We start from the raw sequence: 19,827 nt of genomic DNA, 5'->3' as shown, positions 1-19,827 counted from the left end.
ACAAGCATTTCAGAATAGGATGGACGCTGCAGTCACTGATGGTAGTGATCAAGATGTTGGACTTTTGTAAACTGACACATGCACACCAGGGCCAAGTTTTCTGGAAGCCAGTTAACTTACCAGGGTGTTTTTGCACTGTGGGAGGAGACCAGGGCATCCATAGGACACCCATGCAAAGGTGGGGAGACACAGATAGCGCCCTAGGTATGGAATTGAACCCGGAGCTCCAGAGCTGGTAGACAGCAGCAGTGCTAATCAGTGCACCACCACGCTGCCCACAAAGTCTCTTTTTTTGTTAAGAATTTATAAATAACCCAAGATTTTTCAATTAAAACACTTATCGCAGAACACGGCAAACAGTGCTTTAGTGTAGGGAGCTTTTGGTGTTTAGTAGGTAGTAGATTTGAGTTCAACGCATTTTGCTTTTACTAGCTTGATATTCTGTTTCCTAAATTCAGTAAGCATGGAAGGCTTTCTCTCTCATCAGCTTTCTGTCTGTGTGTGTAATTAAAAGTAAATTTTGCCCGCTAAGAAGTTTAGAAACAAAAAAGGTTAATTAAGAGTGCTGAGAATGTGAGGCAGCGAAACACGAGCAATAATTTGAGACCTTAAGAAACTTAGCAACAGCTCCCCAGTGACCTCTTGGACTCACAAAGACCAGGGTGTTCAAGGGAGAAAAGGACAAAGCCACAAACTTTATCCAGAATCTTCCCAGCAGCTATCAGTGCAGTGATTGATCCGTTTAGCTTTTCAGCAAAGCATTCCTGCTTTCAACTGCTCGTTTGAGCTTTTTTAGGACTGACCATTTGCTTAACAAAACAAAGAAAAACCAATGCCTACCCATATGAAAAACATCTGCAAAACTAGTGATAGATTTAGTATTTACAGATACAGGCATTGCACATTACTGAGATGTAGTATTTTACTCCATAAAAAAAATCTGCTAATGCAGGCCGGCAGGCTACGTCTGCTGCTGTTGCAAATGCAAAAGGCAGTTCCATTGTTGTTTTCTCGTGCGTACTGTATAAAAACGCAGGGTGCAAATGTCCTGGTCATCTGCTGGGCTCAAATAAGCAGTTGGTTGGTGTTTTTGTTTTCTTGCTTGGTTTGCTCCCTAAGTCAATACAGGATGCAGGGGGCGAGTGAAGCCAGTTGCTGTGGTGTGGTTGGTGATGTGGGACACACTCTTGACTGAGCATGACTGCTTTACATTTGTTGCTTGTGTCCTAATCCATTTTCCCTTGATCACAGCATGTGGTGGTTTTTATGGGCATTTGCATACAAAGTAACAAAATGAACCCTTTTGAATCCCTGTCTTTGGCAAGTGGCAGTCAGGCCTGGAATCCATTTTAATAATTAGACTGGCCTGAATAGAGTGTGAAATGTAGTGTGGTGTTTATTTTAAGCTCATGATCTGTGAATTTGTTACCACCACTAATACTCGTGTTCTCTGAATGTTTTTTTTTGCTTCTTAAGCAAAACTGTTGAAAGACCCTTAGAAAATGAACAAAGGCACATAAACCACACAGAGTAAATTTGATAAGTTTAATCACAAATGTCTATATCCCTTTTATTGTAGGTACGATGGGAAACAGTTTTAGACCACTCTTCTGGCCACTGGACATTCAAATACGCGCAGCGGGCAATCGAAAAAATCAAAACAGCATTTTTGTTTTTTTCGGGGCTTTATGATTTTTAGTTGCGATTTTTACCGTCAGATTCCAGCGTGTGTAAGAGCACCCTCTTTTTGGGTGGGCTGGCGGGGGAGAGAAAACTCTTTCCTGCCTTGGACAGAGACTGCAGAAAGAGCCGGGTGTGCTACAGGTGCACACTGAGTGGAAAGTAATTAGCAGGCTTCGGTGGCGGAAGACCCATCACGCAGAAGGATTTGGGAAAAGGGCACTGGGAAAGAGCTGGTTCGTCCTGGTTGTGCTCTGCAGCAGCTTTGAGCCCTGTAATTTGTCAGTTCTGATGTACTAATATGCTGAGCCGTGCGCGCGGAGATCACCGCAGCTGTCTGGCTGTGAAACAGACGCAGTTAGAATCAAGGACTCCTCCACTGGATGTAATAAATTTCAAGCGTCAGATCTGGGGCTTAAGCTCCTGGCTGTGTCTGAGTGAGCATGACAAGTTGCTTGTGATGAAATAGGACCCGCTACAAGTTTCTCCTCTTCCTTCATGCTCATGGTCTTAGTATTGCTGGCCTAGTGGACTAGATTACTTGTGTAGTCGTGAGCATGTATATAGACAGTTTTCTACAACAGAGAGAGCTGGAAGCCCACAGTGTGGCTATTTTTTTCTTCCAAAAATCGAAAAGGTTTTATTTCATGTCCAAAAATTACATCCTTAAATTAATCTCTCAGATTACTTGTTTCCTTTATTGTTCCAAATGGGAAATTTGCTTTGGAAGCAGGTAAAAGATATAACACGATACACATACCCATTAATGTATAAGATGTGATTTTATTTGATAAATCAAATTGGGGTTACATTTTAATACTTTTAGACAGTTCATTTTTTGCTGAACTGACAGTCGTTTAGGGAGGGTGTTGTGATTGTGAATTCAGATACAGTATTGGCACCAGCCTTCACACTGCCATGTGGAAATTCTGTTGTAAACCATCCCTGAAACAGAATTAAAAAAACAAAATTAGACAAAAATGCATACGCAATTGGAACTTTAAATGTTAGTCAGTACTAGTATTTGGTGAATCACTTGGTTTTGGCACATCATTTTTTGAAGCAGCAGGGTTATGGAAGGAGAATCTGCAGGGTTCGGTATCACTGTTTTCAGTCATTCATTTGGCAAATTGCTCCAGTCTAAGAAGTTTAGGCCAAGTCAGAGCCTTGCTTGAGCATCAACCTTTTTTTTAATCAGAACGAACAACAGCCACACAAGTTGAAAGGCTTTGAAGCAGGCTAAAGTGCCTAACTGGTGTCTCTCCTGTCATTTCCTGTTTTTTAACACCATTGGGAATGGAGAAGTAATGAAATGGCCCGAGCGAATTAGTTCTGCTGTGCACATAGCCATTGTCCTGTTGACTGATACTTTCAGAAAGCTTCTACATTGAGACTGATGTTTCTCCAATTCCAATAGTGGAGCACAGAACTTGCTAAGTGATTGCTTTATTTAAATAACCATTAAAAGTCATTTTTAAAAATGTATTTCTAATTTTTTAACATAATTGTGAATTAAAGAACCTTCTTTAACAGGGAGGCAAGGCTAAGCTTCTGAGCTCGATTGTTTTTGCCACCAGCTGCTATTGTGGGCTTGTTCTGAAGTGGTACAGATTAAGACTACGGCAAAGGACTCGATTCTCTGTTTTACCAAATTGAGGAAAGTAAAAGAGAGAACCGTTAATTTGATGCTGTTTATACTTTCTTTGGCATACTTTGGTATGCATGGTCATGCTTTTGAACGAAGCCTGATAAACGTATTAAAGCGAGATGCTTGCAGCTAACCCTCTGAATACCATATTACAGTGAAACGTTACATTTAAGGAGGTTTTAAGGCCATTAAATAGATGCAATAAAATTAACCTTTAGTTTCATAAAAGTGTTTAAAGGAATCAGGTTATGTGGGCTCTCTGTCCGTTAATGGCCTTTATGATTTGCATAACAACAATCTCGGGGTTTGTGTGTGGCCTGGGTTCCTGGAGACACCTGAAGTTTGGGCTTGCTCTCCACTGCGCCAAGGCCTCTTGCTCTCCCAGGGGGAGCCGTGCTGCTTCCAGTCCCCTGTAGAAATCCAGAGCGCTGGCTCGCTACTGCTCACATGGATTCCAGTGTTTTAAAGTTTCCAAGAAACCGGCAACATGGCATGTCAGCACTGAGGAGAAGGACAGCATGGCGGCCGGCATCTCTGAGGGAACATTTGTTTCAGTGTGACCCGGCCACTGACCCACTGTTTCCTCTGCTGCACGGTTTAGCAGGGCAGCTTTCTTGTGTAACAGGCACAATTCAGAAGATTAGCAGTTAACTTTAAGGCAGAAGAAGGTATTTTTGGGGGCACAATGCCTTAAAGCCTCTTTTTATCGTCTTCTTTTAAGGAAAAATTGCTGTGGGAACACAGTTTCTAATTTGCACATGAGTTTCATGTTAATGGGTATTTTTTGACTTTAGCCTTTTTTGCTCTGCTAACCCTTATTTATTTCTCTTCTCATTAAAGACTGCAGAGGTGGTAATTATATTAAGGCTTCAGACTTTTAACAGATTTAATTCACTCCTTCAGAACAGTATTGGCTACAAAGGAAGGATAACCAAGATTCATCAATACCATTTAAGTTTAATAGCCTGGTACTTACTGAAGGGCTCTTCAGATCGAATAAGTAGGGAATTAGCAGGTTTTCTTTAAATAAATGTTGAAGATGTACAGTATGTGAATGAATGTATTTCAGTGTTAAAGAAAATACATGATAAAGCCTGATGTGGCTGTCCTGAAAGCCTCAGTGACCGAAATCAGCAAGGATACCTGCCTTTTAAGCAGGGCATTGCCCAGTATTAGTTTATTATGGAGCAGAGAATGTACACTCATTTTCTTAAAGAGGAAGAGATGTTGCAACACCGAAGTCTCCAGCGTTCCCTTCCCTGCCCCGTGTCACTGACTGGCTGTCTGCAGGCAGCCAGAAGGCGCAGTTTGCTGTGGGCTGTGGAGCCGGCTGGGCCCTGCTTTACTAAGCTATGCTCCAGCAGAGATTTGTTGAGGGCAGAGGTGAAAGGTGAGAGGGCAGTGGAAGGGGCAGATGGCCCAGATCCGCTTTTATTTGTGCCGGTGGGATTTTCTGAAACATTTGCTCTGCGATTATTTAAAAGACCTTCCTTTGAGAGCAAACCTGTTTTATTTATTTTTTTAAACTTTTTTTTTTTGCCCATGCCCTTTCTTAAACAACCTAAAAATGTATAAAGTGAGCAGTCAGATCCTGTTTATGTGCTGGTGTCACTTGAGTTTCTATTTGGGAAGATGCACTGCATAGAACAAAGCAGGGATGTCTCCCATGGCTGAAATATAATTTGCAAAAATGTGAAAAACTGGATTTATTTGAATGACTTCCAAGACTAAGACTTCCGTATTTTAGTTTTTCGTGAGGTGATGTTATGTAATGCAATGCTGTGAGCCAAGTGTTTTGTCGCAAAATAAAGTGCAGTTTAAACATTCTCTGCCACTTCATCGCCTGAACCAATATTAGCCCAGATTAAGGATCTCTGTTGCTTTTTACTTACAAAGTTTTTTTTAATATAGATGTTACAATGCTTATTTTTCTTATTTATGATTTGAGAATTAACACGTCTAAGGAATTGAAACTAATTTTGTACTTGACACCCTAAAAGCATTCAGGTGCAATTTTGCATGATTTTCTGTGGGGGTTTTATCCTCTAGAACGACAGTAATTTAGTGTGGTATGACATGCTGGTAAGACAAGGCCGATGCCGCCAGGGACGCTGAGGAAGTATTAAGGCAGCAGAAAATGGCAGAAAGGGAGAAAAGGGCTTTGGAACAACAGCGGAAGAATCTGGAAAAGGAAGCCCAAAGACTATCAAAAAAGGAACAGAAAATTGCCGTTAAGCTTTCATAACATTAAGGAATTAAATCTAAGCAAATTTCTTTTTGCAGTATATTATAGCTTGCTTTGTCCTTCACCTTATTTAACATCTGATTAAAAAGCACTAGACATTACAGCTATCCCTGGATCCCATAAGTAAAAGGTCAGTTATGTGTTTAGTTTTAACCAAGGTACTAATCATTGTTCATTTAGCCAAAGTGGGTATAGATTTCGCTAGTTTAGTTTTGTTGTTTTTCAATAATCAATGTGCCCGCACTGTTTCCTAACACTGTATTTGTTAACTGTTTTTTTAACTCTTTGATTTGAATAGTCTCAAAGTGCCCTTTTTCTGCCACTAATTTCATACCTGCCTGGTGGGAAACCCCTGTTGTGTAACCATGAGGAATGTGCTTTACTGTTGATTAGAGGTCAGTCTCACATTTTGCTCACCTCCAGAGCAGTTCAGGACTTTTAAGTGCCTAGCTTCTGACTCCCTTTTGCTTAATTTAATAAGTACTGGTCTGTGCGTCGAGGACATGTACATTTGTTAAAGGGATCAATGCCCTGATCCTCTCTCTGTTGGTGTGTCTTACACCACTTCAGATTCCTATAGCAGTGATAGTCTGTTTGTGTTTTACAAAAGGATCAGATAGCCCGGAACTAATTCTGTTAAAAATTTGCTACACTCTGGTGAAAAGGTTTATAAAAGACCGAATACAGTCTTACAAATGTAGCCATTTGAGAAATAGATGTACAAAATACCATTTAGACGAACCAAAGTATAAACTGCCCTTTCATGATTAGAAAACTATGTAAGCCAGATCTGTGGGTTCTGTGTGTACTCACACACCTCTAAGATCTTTGGTCATATACTGTATTTGTCATATTTGGTCAATATTTTTAGTTGCCTAACTTGCTTTGGGTTCATGTGTTTTAAATAGTAGTTCTGTTGATGTTTTCTTAATAATCTATCTTCCCAATTCATGCAGGCAGAGTTGTTCCTCATGGAGTCGGGTGAGATGAACTGTGCTGAAAGTTAGGATTCTCAACAGACTGTGGCTACACCTACACATGTATAAATAAACAAATGGAATATAATTCACATTTGTTGAGATGCAATTTGTTAATATAATATTTTAACATTAGATGTTTATTTACATGAACAATAAAAAAATGTGGACCATAGGACCATTTTAGTGTTTAAATTTTTAAATACATTTTTGGTTCAGACTGGAGTCACAGCTGACATTAATGCAATTCCTGTTTACCAGCATAATGCTGGTGTTTGGAAGAAAGTATTGAATCAGTTTCCCAAGAATATCCCATAGAGAGCTCTTTGAATACTACCTTTGCTAATATGCTTATTTTCGGCAGTTATACTGAAAATAGGCAGTGGAAAAATAGCGAGTCAGATCTAGAGCTGATATGTCAAAATGTCAACTGCAGTTTCAAGGGAAAATCCCTTTGCTCCACAGTTAAAACATGGGGATTTAAATGCCTTAAGAATCTGTCAAACTCCAATGCACTGGTAATCATTCACTTAAGGCCCATTCAATCACACTGGGATTTTTCCTTGTATTACAAGTCAGTCTGGCAGCATGGGCCTCATACAACTATTAATCATAGTTGGGGAGGTAAACTCAGTCAGAATTATGTGTATTTGAATGGAGGGTGACAGTTCAGCAATTTCTCTTTTGTATATAAATCTTCAGCTGAATCCTGAAGGTATTATCATTTTGTTGCTTAAACAAAGGAAGGGAACAGCCTAATGATCTGATATTTTTAATTAAAAATCAGTTTGTACAATGAGTTTCGTCATTGTTGCTGCATTACTTTGTTTAGTGTTTTGGTAATACTTGTGTGTGTATTCCAAGCACAAGCACCTAGGAAACCATGTGCCCATTGACCAGATATGTTATTTATTAGAGATAACCAAGTCCTGAGTGCCAGTCGAACTTGTAAACTACTGCAGTATATCAAATAAATCAACAAAATTGTGGTTGGATGAGAAGCTGCAGTCCTGTTCAGTTTTGTTATCTGCAAATCAAACTTTACAGGAACCATCAGTCCCAGCCAAAAGTATCCCAAGGGTGTTATGTTAAAAAGCAAATAATATTTAAAGATGTGGTCTGCGTCTGGACCTAATAGTTTTTATCAGCCTCAATATTTCTGGTAATTGTACATTTCTGCTGATGCAGAAATATACAGTACTGGGTCAGGAATTGTGAGTGCAAGGCATCCTAGCCTGATTATCTCTAGCAGCACATACAGTATTTTGCACGGAAAAGATGTTTGTTCTTAATGGGTAGCTGGCCTTGGATTGTTCCACTTTGTCAAAGTATAACATGTTCTTTGAGGTTAGTTGAATGAAGACCTTCGTCTTTTCCATTTTAATGAAGACTTGTCAGTGTACTTTCATGGTACAAGCAGCAGCTGTGCAATCAGACAAGATAACCTTGCACCTAGAAGGATTCAGTTCGGTACAGCCCTGATCCCTCTCTAATCTCGACTGCTGCCTCTTGTGATTTTCAGCTCTTTTTTTCTATTTCAGCTCCTTGTTTTCTAAGACAGCCTTCCTCTCGGTCCCTGTGCACTCCTCTCTCCCTTTGCCAGTCTGCGAGGCTGTTGCGGTGATAACATATAGGATGGCTTTGGAAAGCAAACAGTTGTGAACAGTTCACATTCTTCCAATTAACCTGCGTGATACTGGAGCTTGGGAGACGCAGATGAAAGGATTGTCAGAACTGTCTTGAGGACAGTTCTGTACATACGAATCTGGTATTGCATGATGTAGCTTTCTGTGTGCTTTACCCTTATCTGACAGGGGTTAGTCAGATGGCCCAACTGACACCAAACAGCAAAGTCTGGAAACTGTTGAGAATCAGAATATTTTATTGTTGGTTTGAGCTGAAAACTGATGTTTTAACTCAAACTGAATTTCTATCCTATCAATTTAAGATCTTGGATGAAAGCTGCGATTTATATTCTGCTTGATTCCCTTGCACTGAGTGTTTTCTGTTTCGGAATCCTTTGATTATTATCTGCTGGGATTTTCATTTACAAATGCTGGAAACTATTAAAAATCTTATTTTTGAAGTGGTGACACATAGGAGCAGACAAATGCTATGGGTGGTGAATGTGCATCAACAGTGTAGGTTTCTGGTGCTTTCCTGAGGGAGAATGAGGTTGTGATTCCTGCAATATGAAAGCTTAAAACCTGTGTTGGATATTAATCAAACTGGTAGTTATTCGTAATTATTTATTTGTAATTAATTATCGTAATTAAAGAGGAACTGCAACGGTATTTCTATATTTCGGGGTTAGAAAGAGTCCGCATTGGTGATTGCATTTCAAACCACCATAAGAGTAAAATGTACACAATTACTTGTGAAACCTCCAATTTATTTCACAAAATAGACAAAATTTCCAGGTATGTGCAGTGCCATTTCTAGGACTCAGAACAAGGCAATCAAACATCCTGTGACGTGATGTGGCCTTATGACACTGGAAATAAACGGGCTTGTGAATACATCTCTTTGAATCCAAGAGAAATATTGTTGTCCACTTCCGGATGGTTTTACAGACAAATACTATTTTCTTCTTAACCCTACATGCTTCTTAACCCATCGTGTTGGAACAACCTCACTCATATTATTCGCTCGTACATCTCATTGCATCATTACTGTGACTTGTGAGCAGGAAGGGCCACGTCATGTAGTAACATAACATAACATCACTTTATTAGCCCTATACAATTTTTTGCATTAGTAATTCATCTTTTTGCATACCCCAGCTTGCTTTCCATGAGACACAGTCACACAGATAGGGAGAGAGAAGCTCGGGGTCAGGCGCAGATCCTGAGCCACAGAGCCACTGTAATTTTTGCAAACTCTCGCTCTCGCCCATGACGAGACCAGGTGTTTGTGACAACATGGTGACTTACAGTACTTTCACAAATTTCACAGTTTTGTGCTTAGTTCAAATTTTTCTATACTGTCAATGAATTTGATTTGTTACTGAGATTTAATAACCGGTCTAAGAAATTGGGACTGCAGTTCCCCTTTAAGTCAACATTATTTAGCCACTGACCTTAGCACACATTTTTTTTTGATAAGAGTATCTTTCCTTGGACAAAAAAAAAACAATTTAGATGGAGATGTTCAGGAGAAGAGTTTCCGATTGATTGGCTTAAAAAAAATGATTGAACAAAGATGTTTAGGGGAGGGGGGATGGGAGAGTAAAGGCTGACCTTAGTGACCTTTGGTGTGATCAATCTTTGTGCCTGTGGGTCAGTGTGAATTGTTGGGGTTGCTCTGGACACTGTTTACAGTTTTAAGGCCTTTCCTGATCTATCATGCTGTTGTAATTTCACAAAGGATGGCAACCGAAAAAGACCCTGTGTAGGGGGAGTGGATGGCAGTGCAGGATATTTCTATCCTGTGTAGGTTTCCCCCAGCCTTGGGAACAAGCCAAGAAGGAGACCCCTTAGGAAAACAAACAAGAAAGGTTGTTCAGGGAAAATTGAGATAAATACACACAGACAGCAAGTAGGGCCAAAAGGAAGAGATATTTCACGAAAGCTCAGCGGGTTTTCAGCAGGAAGTCGACGTGCCAACAACCTCGTGTCTTCTAACGGCGATATTCTGTTTCGCTTGAGCGTGGCCGGCCTTGTGTGCCGACTGCATCGGAACGCAGTTCATCAGGAGGAGAGAAACCAAATCCCTGCCTGCCGTTGCTCCATGCTGCTTGTTGTCCTTTCATGCCCAGCTCTCTGCCTGGAGCCCTCACAGAGGCCCACGGCCGAGTAATCGACTCTGACAGCTTCGGCGAGTAATGCTGGTGTTTTTACTGTTTTGATTTGTACGCCGCAAAGTGGATTAGAGTGCTGATTGAAGGCCGGGATCCTGGAAATGAAATCCATTATATAGCTTATTAGAAGGCCTGCTGTGGTGGGGCGGTGGGGTGGGGGGGGGCGTAGGCGGGGGCCAGGGAGGTTTTCTGGGAGTCCTCCAAATTATGATCAAACGGACAGTTTCTCACTGTCTCCTGCCACTCTTGGTTGATTGGTGCGAACGGTTTAATTAAAGCGAACCCCTTTCGGCTGTTGCCGTTTCTAGTCATGTCAGCAGTTACCGCATGGCCATGCGTTAGTGCCCGTCAGTCCAGTAGCGGATTGAAAGGTTTGAAGTCCGTCTTGGAGTGTGAAATAATCGACTGTCACATTTTAATATATAATTGATCCCCTGTCATCTCGCACATGACTACAGTGGGCTAATCAGTAAGTCGCCGAGCTTTGTGTGGAGCATTATTTTCAGAGGTGAAAGGAAGGTTCCACTGTGATCGCACTGTTCAGCACAAGGCTTCTTAGCAATGGCCTGATCAATGCGAACGTGTCACGGCGATTTTATTAAATTTGTGAATTTCTTCGGCAGTGTTGGATTATTCCCGGGGCAACCAGAGCTTCTGTCGAGGCAAGTCCTGATTTAGTAGTTGACAGCAACATGGCTGGAGATCTCTCTTTCGGCAGAGGTTAAACATGAGACTGCGAGGAGATAGATTTCTAACAGTTCTAATCCAGGACTTAAAGGCTTTCCATTGGCTGGAAGATCGTTATTGGTAAAAAGAATCTATGGGCAGCCTGAGTGTTTGATTGTGGCCATTTTGAGCATAGGCCAACACCATGTAATCTTTCCCAAGTGCTGCCACTTGAAAAGCAGCTGTTTCATGGTGGACAAAAAACTCAAAATTATATATTCTGTTTATGTGCCATTAAGTTGTCAAGAGAGCTTACTATGAGCTTTATCGCTGTAGCCTGACAGAGGCTATTTGTGTCTCTTAGCACTGATTTATCTAGTGAGTTACACTTGTATCTTTGATTAAACTGGAAAACATGGAAAAGGATTCTTTAATACCGTTTTTGTATTTGTCATTGTGAAACTGAAATTTTCATGATCTAAAGGAGCACCAGTGTACACAACCTTTCGCAGATCTCATATTCAGTAATTTGGACTGGCAGTGGAGCGATCTTTGTTTCTGACAGGGCGATGCACCAGAAATAGAGTATTCAACATGCCTCTAATATGAACTACAGTATCAAAATAAGTTCCATGCCAGTGAATTCTGACTGTGTTATCAATAAGACTTTCGCCCTAATACTCTTAAGTGTAAGTGCAAATAATGAATATTCAAATCAAAAGTCTTAACATGCCACGTTACTCTTAATGAAAATAAATACAGTGAAAGTGAAGTATAAGAAATCATTGTCCTAGTCCCTTCAAGCAGAACGCTTAACTATGCAGAGTCTGTGAACCTGATCTGTTTTCCAAATGGGCATTTCATGGCTTCTAGTAATCTGCATCCAGAGCTTTGCTGATGCTTTCCTGTAAGGAGACTATACTTATATCTCATTTCAAAGCAGAGGCAATATAAAGATGAACCCCATAATGCAGAACCCATTTAGTTCCTGGGTGGCATTGTTTTACAGAAGAATTACAGAAATGAGTTAAGTCCATTGTTTTCCTGCATTGTTTTTGCAGATTTGTCATTTTAAAGTGGACCTCACTTGCTGAAATTATAGATATATTTTCCCTGCCCTTTCAAGTAAGAAAGAAACACTTAAACATTTACTCAGTGATAATGAATAAGACGTACACTTCTAAATGATGTTTATTGGTGGATTTTGTTTCTGCCAGTGGTAATCATTCCTGTTTCAGCCAGGGATAGGTCAAGGCAGGGTAGGAACAGGAGTGTTCTGTACAGTGCTTGTATGCAAAAGGTAATCTGAGGACCCTATTATAGAGTGGGAGAGCCCTCCCCTTTCACCCCCAAAAACTGAACTGTGCCAAAGCAGGACAACAAACCGATGCTCCAGTGTATTTCGGCCTAGGCTCTGTGCAGAAATTATAGGCAGATGTGGGTTTATTCACAGCAACATCATTTGAGTTGCAATGCATCATAAAAAGCTGTAAAAGTGAATTAGGGACTGTAGCTTCTTTTGGTCTTTGCACTCAAATGATAAGCCTGTGACTGATAAAAGCCAGGTTTATCGGGGAAAGCTTATCTCCAGTTACGATTCCTTGTTTTAGAGCTAGCCTGGGCCAGATCCAGAGACCGATAAGCATTTATTATTAGGTTTAGATAGCTTTTGCTGTTTGTCTTCCTTGTTTCAGATTGGTTTTGAAAACCATGGCAAAATCACTTTAATAGGAGAGAACAGCTGGCAGTTTCCTTTGCCTGAAGAGAAAAGGCATTAGTTGTTGGATTGAGTGTGTGAAAAAAAGACATCCAATTTACTTTGCCAGAACTTTTTCTAAAGTGGATTAACTCCCTGTGGTGTGTGGTTTTCTTGCTATTGAGACACTTGATGTTTTCTTTCAGGTGCCATAGAAAAAAGAACTGCTTCCTTTACCGTGACTTTTCTTTTCTTTTCACATGTGGCCATGCTGTAAAAAGTGACTCCTGGACATAATACTTATTTTCTATTGTTTTAATCACACTAACAAAGTGACTGGGATCCACACACTACTTTTCAGGAATGTCTGTCAGAGCTAATGATGATGAATAAAAATCATCTTAGTATTTAAATGGATCAGGGAGAGTGGGAGCTTGTTCTTCTCTTGTCAAACTGTTCTTTTTTAGGACTCTTAACAGCATGGTGCCTACATTGGCATGTTTCTGTGTAGTTTTACACCAGGTTTCTTACCTGAAAAACACATCTGTGCATCTGTACAGTCCAAACTAATGTCACCTACCATTTTATTTCACATTATCAGTCTGCTCTGTAGCTATTTGTGGCATTTTTTGCACTAAAGTACTGAACAGTATTAAACTAAAAATGCATTAAACAGTAATACGATGCAAAAATCAGTTTCTTGTCCGACATGTACTATGCTTTCTTGTTTCAAGAGGTACTGTATGCTTGTATCTCCAATTCCCAGTACAAGTAACTTCCAAAAAATAGTAACATATTTTTTGGATGACTTGAGTCACATTTGTTGTTGAGCTCAAAACTTCTAAATGCCGAACTGGTTTTAAAGTTTAAGCCATTTTCTTGGAAAAGTTATTTTTGCAATTATAGTAGAATTCTTTATGTCAGACCAGCATTGGTTATTGATCAGATATTACTTGCAGCTCAATAGAAAAAACTGATTTCAGTAAGTGCCATTAGTGAACATTTTTGTGTCTGATTACTGAATAATGGCAGACTACTCTTAGTTTAATAATAGGAAGCAAATTGAAAAATAAGGTTTCCACCACTGGAAGTGTTAATAAGGCAACATGCAGACAGAACTGACATTTCTAAGGGCAGTAAAGTAATTGTCCCAGATACATTCATTGATTTAAGAGCTTTGGTTCTGTGGTAGATAACATTCATTTCTTTGTTCATTTATCAGGGTTGGGGTTTATTTTAATTGTAAAGGCTTGTATTGATCTTCAGGTTAGCATGGTTATTTTGTAGAGCCTCTCTGATTACTTTAATTTTTTATATTGACAGGTCTTAACTATTTTCTCGCATAGATAACAGAAGTTCATAATAGTGGGCATTGATTCAAATCTCACTCATTGTGTAGGAGAAAATTTAAAAGTAGTGGAAATTGCATCTTTCTGTCATACTCTTAATGTGTCATCCCCAACTTTGATTTAAAAAGCTTTTTAGAGTTTGAGTAGAGTTTGAGCTTTTGGGAGATTTTTTTATTTGTAGTAGCAGGTGATGGCTTTCTGCAAGTGCCTGTCTAGGGTGCTACACAGCGGAGTGCCATGAAGGTCTCAGTGTTCAGTGTGACAGTAGAAGCCTCACTTTGTTTTCTATGGCCAGCAAGCCACCCTTTCATTTCATCATGTGCTTCGCTAACCAGGCTCTTTTTGCCCCGCAGGTATATCTACCTTTGAGATTCAGCCAGTGTCGACAGTGGTAGCTGAAGGCTCGGTGGCCCGATTTGCCTGCAAGATAAATGCAAGTCCTCAGCCAATCATCACATGGGAGTTCAACCGGACCACTTTACCTCTTGCAACAGAAAGGTAGGGAGTGATCAGTTTACAGATGGGTATCATCTGGCCACCTTTCCATCCTATTAGTCTCGTGGCTACAGCCTGTGGACTTGCAATTTTCCAACTGATTTTCAGTTAGAAATTGAGCATGACGAGTGCCGTGACTTCAGAAGAAGGGATCTCGTTTCATGCAGGTACATAACCTGTAACTGTAAGCACTCTTCAGTATAGATTCTACAGTGGAACAATACCAAAACACAGTTTGGTTGCATACAAGATGTCAAAAGATATTGTTAATAGATGCAGTTTGAATGCCTGTGTGAGTTTTCATACACTGTTCTGCAGTTTAAATGAACGTATGATTTGTCTTGCCTTTTCATGTAACATCCCCAAGCTCGTAGCAAATTCGTAGTTCCCAGTGGCTATTCCTGATCAGGAGTTTCTGATGATTCTGTGACAAGATCCTCTGCCTTGGTTTCCTATAGGATTACTGTGCTTCCAAATGGAGTCCTGCAGATCCAGGGTGTAGAGCAAGGGGATGCCGGGAATTATCGTTGTGTAGCAACAAACATTGCAAACCGCCGGAGAAGCGCAGAGGCAACACTGACTATTACCTCAGGTATGCATTGAGTAGTGTTTTCTTCTCAGTATCGAAAGTGGTGCTGTTGGTCCTGTAGGTGTCACTCTTCCTTCTGGACTCAGTGCCCCAGTTCGGTAATGGGAGACTGTTTATTTTCAGGGGTGCCAGCTTTTAGATGAGAAATTAAACCAGAGTCCTTACTACTGTGTCATGAAGGAACCCACGGTCTTAACCTCTGCGTCTTGGCTAAATTCCACATTGTTCTTACTCATGGTGGCCCACCAAAGTCTCCCCCTTAATTCAAATGAAAGGCCTTTCCTGACTTTTCTCCCCCTAACCTACTGTTTGGTGGGGCTACTGATGATGTGGTGGATGAAATGGATCCTTTTGTATATGCAAAGCCCTTCTGGGTTATAACGAAGAAAGTCATTATCATGATTGTTTTTATTATCGAAGCTAAAGCGGTGTCATTCTTTCACTGGGACTTTGTTGCCATGTCATTTGGGACTTGTTGGTCCGATTTAGATGTTTTATTTTTTTAGTTTCAGGCCCCCGACCACTGCAAAGACCAAAAATTATCGCAGGACCTCAGAACATTACAACATCTCTACATCAGAGCGCTATCCTGGAGTGTGTGGCCACTGGAAATCCAAAGCCCATTATTTCTTGGAGTCGCCTAGGTAATCGGTGTTCGGTTTTAAGGTTGCGTTTGAAAGGCGGTCCTGATCGTTGATTAAAAGTAGTTTCAAGCTCTTTGACACTGTGCAACGTATTGAAGTTTTTCAGTGGTGTGAGTTACGTACCTGTAACAGAAACAATGAAATAATGTATACTTTTAATTTCCACTGGATGCCTTGATAGGTATTTAATTCCAATACATTCATTTTTGAATTCGTAGTAAAGATAAAATTGGGGTCAAAGAATAATGAACTTGGAAATGCATCACGGCATCAGTAAAACCATAGTCTGTTTTTTTTGTGGTATTCTGGAAGCAGAGAGGGTTTGCAGACTGTGTAATTATTGCAAGTTGTTTATTTCAGATGACTTGATTCAGTAGTGTGGGCAAACTTGACTGTTCTGTATCCTAATAGACCACAAGTCCATCGACGTGTTTAACACCCGCGTGCTGGGAAACGGCAACCTCATCATCTCAGACGTCAAACTGCAGCACTCTGGGGTTTATGTGTGTAGGGCCACCACCCCTGGCACACGCAACTTCACTGTTGCCATGGCAACGCTCACTGTACTGGGTAAGCCTCTGCGTTCAGCAGCCTGCTTTGGCCTCAGAAATCCACGTGCGCCGGGCAGTGGAAAACTTGTGTTTTTCGGTTTTGACGACCTTATTCGCCGAAATTGGAAACACAGTGGGCCTGAGCCCTACCCCTTCTGTGTGGGCCAAGTTCCTCTGCATTATGCTTCTGCCAGTTCATTATTGAGCTGAAAGCACACGTGATATAAAATGTAATGCTGGAGGGATGTTGCAAAATGTTAAATTTGTGAGAGTGTTTGCTATAGAAAGTTAATACTTGATATGTACATGTTCTACAATTGCAAATGTGTGTGTATATATATGAAAAAATCATATCAACCATAACCATAACCTTTTAGTTCGGTTTCCTCTGGACTAAAAACGGGACAGCGTTGATTTTATTTTTTATTTTTCCTCTTTCCGTCTCCAGCTCCCCCCTCCTTTGTGGAGTGGCCCGAGAGTCTGACCAGGCCGAGGGCGGGCACGGCAAGGTTCGTCTGCCAGGCAGAGGGCATCCCCTCGCCCAGGATCACCTGGCTGAAGAATGGAGACAAGGTGCACTCCAACGGCAGAATCAAGATGTACAACAGGTAGGCGCTTCTGGAGCGGAAGCATGAAAATTAATGGTGCTGTAGCCAGTTGAGTTTTAAGTTATACCTAAGCAAAAAATAGCCACCAAATTTTCTTATACCAATCTGTGGCATTAGGCACTCATTTTCACTTCTGTATACTCACAATAATCAGCCACTATAGTTTTAAAGTGTTAAATCCTTTTTGTCTGCTGTGGTGTCAGAGCCACAAGCATTGGCACTGACAAGTTATTGGCCAGAAAATCTGACAATCTGGAATCTTTGTGACAGAATACATCGTTAAGTGGGTGTGGTGGTATACTAACCTAGTAGCAGAACATAATGCATGTAATTGCATCTTGGGTTTATGGACTTTCATGAACTTTCATGGTCTTATGCACCAGTGTGTAAATTGACGAACGGGCTCTCCTTCTTCCTAGCAAACTGGTCATAAACCAGATCATCCCCGAGGACGACGCCATTTACCAGTGCGTGGCCGAGAACGACCAAGGCTCCGTGCTGGCGATGGCCAGGCTGATCGTGGTGATGTCGGAGGACAGGCCCAGCGCGCCCAGGAACATCCGCGCGGAGACCGTGTCCAGCTCCGCCATCCTGCTGGCCTGGGACCGGCCCTTCTACAACTCGGACAAAGTCATCGCCTACTCTGTGCACTACATGAAAGCGGAAGGTAAGCGGCAGATGGCCCTCTCTCTCCGCCACGCTCGGTGTCTGGATTGTTGCCATTCGTCTGCAAGTGCGTTTCTTACTGTGCTGGGAGGACGGCAGCATGTTTCTTCGCCAACACAAGGAAAGGGGCTCGCTCCAGTCGCACGCTCCACGAGCGTGCTGCTGTTGGCCGCGCTCCCGACACTGCTGTGACACTGCCTAGAAACGCCTATTGATTTCTCTTGGTTTAGAGGAGGTGTTAGCCTTAGACGGCTTCGGGAAGGGGGGGTGGGGGTGGGGAGTGGTAGTGGGGGTGTTAGCAGCGCTCCACCAGCCCTTGGCCTGATTGCAGCCAAGCGCTACGTGTGCCACCTTCCCCGTTAGCAGTTCATTGAATAAACCGCCGTTTAAAATATGAACGCGTTTACTCATTAAAAAGCAAAGCAAAACAAAAAAAAACAAAACATCCCCAGTCCTGACATACTGTAGTCCAGCTTTTGTTTTTAACAGTCTAATGAAACCCAGTCTGCCTTACCAGATGTCTTACTTGAAGTAATTTGTAGCCCCCCGAGTTTTATAAACATTCCGCTTGGAATCCGCAACACCCTCAGTTCCTCAGAACCCGAAACGGAATGTGAGAAACTGACCATCTGTTGTTAATAGTGTGTTGCTGGGCAGAGGTCAAGGGAAAAGAAGGGCTTCCCCAGTAAGGCAAGAGCAGCGGCTTTCTCTGTGCAAACAGGGTTTGCCTGTTGGGATGGTCCTCCACCAGTCCGGTCATGTTTTGAAAGCAAATCCAAACCCTGGTTTTTATCATCCTGGAGCCACGGGTCCTGATGCAAGCAGCCAAATGGAAATGCATTAAATAGTGATGGAAACAACCTCCTTAGCGAATTTCATTTAGTTTTTCCTCTCCGTTCAGAAATAACCTCGTGACAGTTGTCCTTCAGCCGAGTATGCTCTTTTATTCCTGCGATGAAAAAGCAGTCGCCAGAACCCCCTGGGCACAAGCTGGGACAAAAATCGCTGTCGTGAATTCTTTTTTATTTGATGAAGTGCCTGTAGAACTCGGAACCTAACAAAGCTTTACTTAACGACATTAATTTGACCATAACGTTGTTCTTATGTGTTCAAGTTATCCTCATCCATTGTGGAAGAAGAAAAAAACGTTCAGCAAAGGAACCACCTGCTAAAAAATGTATGCTTCTACCTAATGTAGAAAAACAACGTTCCTCTTCTTGAAATGCTGGCATCTGTCAAAGATTTAGTGCACTTGATTACAATTTATTACCACATTTTTGTCCTGTTTCATAGAGCAGGGCCATTAATATTGACAAGAATCATTCCAGCATTGCATTCTCTGTCTGAGGTCACAAACAGACAGCATGAAATGAATGGAGCTCTAATGAAAAGGAGGCCTAATTAAAGTGTGTGTTGGAGTGTGCTAATTCAACACTAGAGATTTTGTGAAGGTATTGGAAGAGCGCGGGTCTGGGTGGAAGGCAGTCTTTGTCTCCTATTATACTGCCTTTCATTAGCCCTCAGTATGAGGCCTAGCACTGTATTCACTTTCTAAACAAGGCCTATTCTGTTTACTCTTAAGGATCTTGTTTACTAGGTCAGAAATCGGGCCACGCAATTCAATATGAACAAGCAATAAGTGATTCTGTTGTGTGACCTTTCTAATCTCTGCTAATTAAAATGCTATCAGGCACATTCAGCAATGTGGGAAAATTTAATTGTGGAATTTGGCTTTAGCTGTGTTTATAAAAATTGCCTGTTAAGGGGAGGAACAAGTTTGATTAAGTTGACGGCTTTTTTTTCCTTGCCTGAGAATTACTCCTCAAGTATGTAGTTACAGACAAATCCACAAATTCACTGAAAGGAACAATGACATAAACCTGTCCCCCTTAAGCTTCAGTGATTATGTTTTAATTGGACTTTACTGGGGGGAAAAATAAGTTCTAAAAGGGATATAAAAGGTCAGAACCTTTTTTTGTAGTTTAAATGTATGCAAATCTTAACACTTTCTGGGAAGGCTTCTGTGCACAGAAAAGGGTGCTTTTGAGCATAGTAAAACTGAGATTAAAACATTGGTTTGGAGTGGACAGGAGAATTCCATTTTGTACTCTATTCTTTAAAATTACTCTATCTTTATAATTAATCTAAGGCTTTTTGTAGTCCCAAAGCCCTCATTGTTCATATAGTGCTTATGAAAAGTAGAGAATTTAGCAG

At 41.2% G+C, this 19,827-nt stretch overlaps 1 protein-coding gene across 2 annotated transcripts in view; it reads left to right on the top strand.

Moving 5' to 3' along the window:
• Window positions 1–19,827, top strand: part of prtga (protogenin homolog a (Gallus gallus)) — a 57,396-nt gene that overhangs the window by 8,608 nt on the left and 28,961 nt on the right. For both annotated transcript variants that reach the window (XM_088640933.1, XM_088640932.1), the window contains exons 3-8: window positions 14,414–14,558; window positions 15,014–15,147; window positions 15,651–15,788; window positions 16,200–16,358; window positions 16,788–16,947; window positions 17,367–17,614. In XM_088640933.1, coding sequence (XP_088497059.1) covers window positions 14,414–14,558; window positions 15,014–15,147; window positions 15,651–15,788; window positions 16,200–16,358; window positions 16,788–16,947; window positions 17,367–17,614 — 984 coding nt within the window. The remainder of the gene's footprint in view (window positions 1–14,413; window positions 14,559–15,013; window positions 15,148–15,650; window positions 15,789–16,199; window positions 16,359–16,787; window positions 16,948–17,366; window positions 17,615–19,827) is intronic.

The sequence above is a fragment of the Lepisosteus platostomus genome, chromosome 7, assembly GCF_059453375.1.
Source record: "Lepisosteus platostomus isolate fLepPlt1 chromosome 7, fLepPlt1.hap1, whole genome shotgun sequence".
NCBI lineage: Eukaryota > Metazoa > Chordata > Actinopteri > Semionotiformes > Lepisosteidae > Lepisosteus > Lepisosteus platostomus.
This window is presented reverse-complemented; position numbering and strand designations above follow the sequence as displayed.